The sequence below is a fragment of the Protopterus annectens genome, chromosome 16.part0 (genome assembly GCF_019279795.1).
Source record: "Protopterus annectens isolate FY-2018-M chromosome 16.part0, PAN1.0, whole genome shotgun sequence".
NCBI classification, from domain to species: domain Eukaryota; kingdom Metazoa; phylum Chordata; order Ceratodontiformes; family Protopteridae; genus Protopterus; species Protopterus annectens.
The window spans coordinates 858077774-858085623 of record NC_056750.1 but is presented as its reverse complement, the minus strand read 5'-3'; the positions used below and the strand labels follow the sequence as shown (position 1 = coordinate 858085623).

Genomic DNA, 7850 nt, shown 5'->3' with positions numbered 1-7850 from the left:
GACTAAAATTTGACATGCACATTTCTAACACAAGAAAATGGGAACAACGTATAGAAACAAAAGTCTTAACAGACGCTGCAAGAATAGCCGTAGCTAGAACACAGTCTCTCCTCACTCTTGTATGCATCCCCCATATACTTATCAACCTCAAAAAGTCAGAAGTAAATTAGAATCGTGTTATAAGAATGGCAAATTTGTAACAGATTCCACACAGTCAACCCATCATAATGCCTAAAAAATCTGTCTTGGTTGGAACTATCTCGTGTTATGAACTATAACCAATTAATAATGGCTCACAAAATACTGCACAATCCTGAGAATGTACCTTCCCTAAAAAATCTTCTATAACCCTATTCTAGCATTCATAATCTTTGATCATCTAACCAAGATTTACTCCAAGTAGCCAAAGTATCCAATATAGCAGGCAACTCTCGTTACTCTACCTTTATTACTAAAAATTGGAATACCCTTCCACATAGTATTAGATCCATAAATAATCTTAATTTCAAAGTCTCTCTCAAAAGACACTTATTTGAATCTTGGCTTTGCACATGTAACACTCCAGGTTAATTATTAATGTAGCATTACTTGTACAATTTGGCTGTACATACTTGTTAACATACCCCTTCAAACAATACTACTTCTCTGTAAGTAGTTAACATTCCTAGTTGCAACACTCACCACGAAAGTATCACTAACTGTGCACTACTTTGCCTAAGTGATTCTCCCTACTTAATTTCCTAACTAATGTTATGTTCCTCCACATATACAACTTCAACCATATTTTTGTTTATGCTCAAGTGTTTAAAGTCATGTTCTGTTTGATACTATGTATGTATTTTTAAATTTTAATCATGTAAATGTGTTATCAAGTAAACAAGGCTTTGACTCCAGCCCATTTTAATCTACCAATTCCATTCCGCAAGCTTTTCTCATGTTTCATGATTCATTTAACTATAAGCAATATCTGACAGATTAGTATCAATCTCTACACCAAAGCAAAGTAACATAAGTTTTTGGCATCAAATTATCAGAAGGTACCTCTCGTTTTGTTTGTTCAATAATTCCAGACAAAGCCAAAATCAGTGGGAGGACAAAGGCATAAAATCGAAGACATTTTAAAATAATACTGTAACTCACTTAAACGTTAACAGCCTTTTAAATCAATGTGCATGTTATGAGCAATAAGTATGCAACTCTAGTATCTAGCTTTAACGACTGTAATCAATGGTGATTCACCAGAAAATTAAAAATTTGACTGGGGGCAGGGAAAAATGAGGGCAACTCTAGGGGCAGTATGTACAATTTTGGACAATTAAGAGGTATAGATGGGAAGCATTCCCCGCCATAGCTCTCAACCTTTTAGCACAAAAAATCTGGGCAAAGGCAAATATAATGAGGAGCGGGCAAAGTCCCCAAAATGGGCACAGATGTTAAATATTGCTATTATAAACAGAGAAAGTTGCTAGAATAAAAGGTCTTGCGTTACCGTGCCTTTCCTGAGGTACGTGTAGTCTGCATCGTAAATGCCTGCCATTATTGAGTGAATTCAGTCCTCAGTGGTTTGCCACAAAAATCTAGAAAGCCACAAATTTTATGACAAGTGCATCATCAGAAATATGAAGCAAATGTGGACATTCTGCGAAATCTGGACAGTTGAAAGGTATGTTCTCAGTACATAAGAAAAACATTTCAAAACCCACAACGTGAACTCCGTATTGTGCAATGCATGACTACTGACTTGGTCATACTCCAGCACCACTGTCTGGACACCTGATAGTGCTACCCAAAGATAAGAACTGTAGACCGGTATCTGCACATTGAGCTGTCACACCTTACCTTAGCTAATGTCGAGCCTGCTGCTGTAGCTGGAATTGATGGCATTCTGCATTCAGTGTGAAACCAAAAGACAATGGCAAGTAGTTTTCAGTATGTTTGCACCAAATGGGGAACTAGTGCCGACAGATCAGGGTTTGCTTTCCTGATCATGTCTCTGTAGCAGGGCATGTTTAGAGCGTCAAATGTACAGTGGTACTTTGAAGGTTAAGGTTGAAAGATGGCACACCAAATTGAAAATGCAGTGGGAAATTATCACTTAAAAAATGACAAAAAAAAAAAAAAAAGATTGGTCTACCTCGACACAAATTATACCAATCTACAACAAAATAGATAGCAACTACCAAGAGGAGATCAGAGAACCCTCAACAGCAAATACTGTTGTTATGGTAACGGTTCTCTTAGAATTTCCATAGAGTGCTCCACATTAAGAGCAGTAAGGAATGTGACCTGACGTAACAACGGGGTCAAAGAGCACCTGCTGCAGGAATTGAAAAAAACATTGGCTGGAAAACAGGAAAATAAAAAACATGAGTGCGAATTTGTTTGTCTAACACTACAGTAACATATTTTGTTCTGCACAGTACACTCTCTTTCTTCAGCTAGGTACTTACCCACTCGTACAAACCCCGGTTCCATAGGATGGAATACTTCACTGCTGCTTCACAGGTCTCCGTCACGAACAGATCGGCACAAGAAATAGAGGGATCCAGCAGCAATTCAAGTAAATTCTTCAGATTTTAGAAATAAAGTAAGGAATATATGCTGCTGGACCCCTCTCTATTAAACAACAATGGCAATACTTCTGGGTGGTGGAGGTGTTATGCAAGGGGTGGCTTGGATTTCTCTACTTCGATTGGCAGCCACCACTTGCTTCACGGAATGCAGACAGAATCAGCCTGGTGTAACCGGAAGAAAACATGGGGCATGCTAAGTGAATTTACTGGAGAAAATTACATGCAAGTATATGCTTACTCTGCTGCGAAAACCAAGTTGAGAAGTCACTTAACAGAGTTCAGTTACTTTTTCAACTTAATTTTCACAGAATAGGGCTGAAGTAGGACCAAGAAGTAAGTTGCGCTTGCAGAAGGCACTCGGGGTTGGGGGGGGGTGTAACAGCATGCAATTACTAGCATCTCATAGTGCGCTCGGATGTAAGTACAGAGGCACTATGAAGACAGTACTCTGGATTGAGTTAAAACGTTTATAATTTGAGAATTACATCCAGGGCTAGGGCTGGGTTTGTTTCTGCTAATCCTGTATGATGTCATAGCTTCTGGGAGGCTAGTTCTCACCGGACTGTTGCGTTAATTCAGTTCCTCCACACTTACTACACGGCAGTCTTGGCCAGTTTTATTGTGTTGAAAGGTTGGAGGAAAAAGCTGAATGGTGTGGGAAGGCCAGGAAAGGGAAAGTTGTTTGATGGGGTGCGATGTGGAGGGGGTGTTGTGGAGCCTTCTGCCTCCATTTCATCTAAGGATGGTTAGTTTTTCTCAACTTCCAACTGACCATTCTCTTTCAGGGCCATTGCTTGTCCAGTGGGCTGTCCCTTCTCCCCCAGACTTATTCCAACCCTTATACTGGGCCAGTGAGGATCAGTGCCCATGGATAGAATGATACTGCTGATGAGGATTTTGTTTAAGTGGCATAACATCCCCTCACCAGTGCACAGCCATATGTGTCTTGGGATAGATATGCAGTGTGGATGTGGAGGAGTATTGTCCCACCTTTCCCATTCAAGACAGCACACCCCTACCTGTCGTCAGCCTCTGCCAGGGATCGACACTGATGTGCAGCCAAGTGCGCCCTCCAGGATGGACATGCTCATCGTTCCCCAAGAGCATATTAATCACCTGGGATCGTGCTGAGGCATTTATGTTCCCCGACAGCATATTAATCACCTGAGTCACCTGGGATCGTGCTCATGGATTTATCCTTCTATGCCATTGCTAGGTAAGGTGGGTTTTCTTTTTAAAATCCCTTTATTATAACACCATCAAATTGATGTACCATTTAATCCATTTGTTCCTCTCAACTTGCTTCTTGAGGAGACAGGAGTTTCGTATTGTAGCTTTCATCCTCTATGTTTAAGGAGACTGCCATGCTTTGATTCCTGTTGCTGGCCAAAACGTTTTGTGAGGTGCACATTGCAGTTGACTGTTTGTGCATGATGTTCATACCCACAATTCTTTCTGTGTGTGCGCGCACGTGCTCTTTGGATTCCTAATCCACCCCAGATTCCTGGCTGTAGGATGCGCACTCATGTCTTTGCCAGTTAGAGTTCCTGCAGCAGGACTCTACCAGACCATCTCCCCAGGTCAGGAAGCTACCATCTGCCACTCATTCCTATATTTTCCCAACAATCATAACTGTATTTGCACTGCTAGTCAAACTTGGGTCATTTGTGACATTTGGCCAACTTCTCTCCATCACAAAGCTGTATAACAAATTTTGGGATGTTTGCATTAGTCTGCACAAGACGTTTCAGGTAAGTACCCAGTTGGGGGAAAATGTACTTATTCTTGTTGCTGTTTTAGCATTAATATCTGTAGATGTCTGGTGTTAACAGAATTGTCTTTGGTTCAGGAAGCATATACTGAACTAACATTCATTTCTTGTTTATTTGCCTGAGTTCAGAATGCAGTGTGGTTGTTGTCCCCACTGTGGTATGTTTTACCAAAGGACCATAAACCAGAGACCAAAACCTCTTTAGGAATGGTTATTGATGAGGACAATGTCTGTCTAGATGCACTGTGACATTGTCACCTGCCACGTCTCTCTCTGACTTCTCTCAGAGAAGAACCCAAAGGAGATGAGATTCCAGGAGGCTGACCCTGAGACACAGTCTCTCTCAACTCAGACAGTGGCGGTGAAGTGTCTTCACAGCCTCTCTATCTGACTTGATGGGAGGTTGGCATAATGATTAAGGTGTTTACCTTGCAGACATAAGATGCAGGGTTTCATTCTCACATAGTGTAATTGGCTTACAAAAGTATAAAAAGGCAGTCAGCCTAGTACTAATCTATGAACCTGTTATTTAAGGGTGGCAGGGTGATATAGTGGTTAAGGTGTTCACCCTGTAGGCACAAGGTGCAGGGCTTGATATTTTCTTGAGGTAATTGGCTGGGCTTTGATTGACCCACAAGGACAGTTAGCCTGGTAATATTTAAGAGTACTTCACCCTCTTCAAGTGAAACCTTGAGTGGATGGGAAACCAGAAATTTGTCTCGGGGGTTCCACCTTTGTTCCTCAGTGACAGGGGCGATGGGTACTGACTAAAGTTTCTTTTTTTGGGATGAACTCTTGGCCAGGCTTGTAAGGGCCCCAGGGCCATTAACCTAGTAACCTCCTATGGTCTAGATTTGCTGAAGCCACTGGAGTGATGTCTCGAGGGAGCCTGGCAGCATTGGCGTCTGGCTTTTCCTTGAGTGTCAAAACCTTCATGTCATTCATTGGTCCTGGGAAGTCCCTATGAGCCTTGTAATGCAGTGTCCAAAGTGTCAGGACAGGGGAGATCCAGCATTCCTGTTCTTTGAGGAGGGATAAAAGTAGATTGAGGTCTGTGGATTCTGGCCATGTACAGAGGGCTCCAAGGTAGGCCACACTTCAACACAGGCCGAAGACCCATAAGCCTAAACTGACATCAGTGAGTCTGGGCTGTTTGCTTCTTCCCCAATCCAGAGTCCCTCAGAATAGTTCTCAAGTTGGTTCAGAATTTACATATTTTCAGAAAGATGAGACAGCCAACCTGTAAAGAACCACACTGTGTTGGAAGAACCATTTGCTTAAAAGAACCGTCGTCCCAGATGGACATGGCTGTCTCAGACTCAGAGTTTGAAGAATCCACTTACGTTAATCAACTGGGTCTCTGAAGTAAAAATAAAAAGTGGTGGTCTGCGAGGCAGTTGAACCTTTGTGCATTGGTAGTGGCGCTCTGTCCTTTGAGACCTTTCAGATTCTTAACTGTGGTGTTTGAAGTTTGGATGGCTTTTTATGTAGGCTGATTTTTCTAACCTTTCCTTTTTTTCTTTGGCAGAAACGGCGCTCAAACAGGCAGGTGATTAGAAAGAAATATACTGAAGATCTGGACATCAAGATCACGGATGATGAGGACGATGACGTTGACGTCATTGGACCTGTGAAGGTGGAGCATCCCGTTATTGAACACGTGCAGGAAGTGGATGCCGAAACTGCCCCTTCCATGCAGTTCTTCATGGTTAGCAATTAATCTTTTTCCTTTCAAAAGATTGGTTTGAGGATGATTTAGGTTCATTTAGACATATGATTATTAGGTCTTGTATTGATTAGCTGTGTTAAGTTTGCTCGGTCATTGTGTAGGATAATGAAGGCTGATGGTATTAAACACAGAACTATGGGATGGAGTTTGTGTTTGATGGTATTAATCCTGTGCACTGAGTTTTCAGACTGTGTTCTGTTAAAACATTGCCACATTATTGGCAACTTTAAATGTGATCATTGTGCTGACCAGCTGTTTGTTGTGTGTTCTCTTCCCCTAGTTAAGCACAGCTATGTTACGGCAGAGTATAGGAATTCTGTTCCATGCCTTGTACATTTTGCTTACTTGGATTGGGTGTTGGTACTACTAAGTGATTTTCATTTGCTTTTTTTGGGAAAGTCCAACTAGGTCTTCAAGACTCCATTTCACCGGAAGTCTGGACAGAAAAGCTCCAACAGCTTTCCTTAAATTTTCCATTTAAAACTGCACAGTGAACTAGTTTTCTACAGAGGGAATAGAAAAAATGGTTCCAATGGCTGCACAAATGTTTATAATCATAGTAGTTGACCTATTCAGTTTGCACAAACTTGCACATTACATTATAGGAAAAAATGAAATGTTTAATGCATCTTAACTGGACATGCGAAATAACCAGGTAGGGCTTTTTGATTTTATGCTGATGTACACTGCAATATTCGAATAAATCCTCTCAATACAACTGTTGAAGTTGTTTCTTATAGCAAACTATTTTGGGGATGATGGCGGATAATATTAAATTCAACATCCATATACAAAATTGCATAAAAAAAAATCACCAAAAAATTTGTTATGCTTTAAAGAGCCAAAAACTTTCTCAGCAGTACAACTAATACTATACTTGCCACGGCCTCCTTCCCTCCCTACAAAGATGTAAGATCAGGCATAAAAAAATCGAAACTTGCACAGTCCTATAAAAGTGGCTAAATTTACAGCAAATACCCCTTTCAGAACCCACTTCTGCATAGCACTAAAAAGCCTAATTTGGTTAGAAGTACCCCACCATAATACACAGCTGCTTACCACCTATGAAATTATCCAGCATCTACCTACTTATCCAGCACTAATTACCATTCTGCACAACTATGTTCCCTCTTCGTCATTATGATTCAGTGACAAAAACCCTTCTGTTCACACAAATCTGTCAAATCTGCTGGCATGATCTGTACTAGTAGCATGTTGCTAAGGCCTGGAACTCCTTACCTGTATCCATCAGGTCAGTACATTTTCTCCAGTTCTTTAAACCATTCTGAAAGCATCCCCAACAAAAAGCTGGCTGTAATGATCTTCATCTTTCACTGTTGCAGTCATTACATTTGGGTTATCTGCTTGCAGGTAGCCCTCAGTCGGCCTGATTATCAAAGTCTTGGGTCCTGCGTCGGTTGCGGTCTCATCTTCCATGACTTCAGGTAGTCAGGGGTATAAAGCATGCAGCCGATACCATTACATCAGTCTTTCTTGCCGTGCGGTGCCCGAAGCAGAAGCAGTTCGTAAGTGCCGGTTGGCTGACTCTTGAAATTTTCGTTTTTTCGAGTTTCAGATCCGAAGTCTTCAAAAAAGCTAACTACCCCGTTGGGGATCATTTTTCTTGCTCTAAACCGATGTCAGTAAAAGTTAACAATTGGTTTTCTTGTGGTAAGCAAATACCTCATAAAGATTTTCATTTGTACTGCATTCCTTGCTTAGGCCCAGATCATGGCGCACCTTGCTGTCTGTTTTGTGCCTTAGTCAAACCTCGAAC

General features: G+C 41.3%; 1 protein-coding gene across 1 annotated transcript in view; it reads left to right on the top strand.

Annotated features, from left to right (window-relative positions):
- Positions 1-7850, top strand: part of CHD8 (chromodomain helicase DNA binding protein 8) — a gene marked incomplete in the record, with an annotated part of 4119653 nt that overhangs the window by 442223 nt on the left and 3669580 nt on the right. Inside the window, 1 exon segment of the mRNA XM_044057960.1 lies at positions 5873-6052. Coding sequence (XP_043913895.1) covers positions 5873-6052 — 180 coding nt within the window.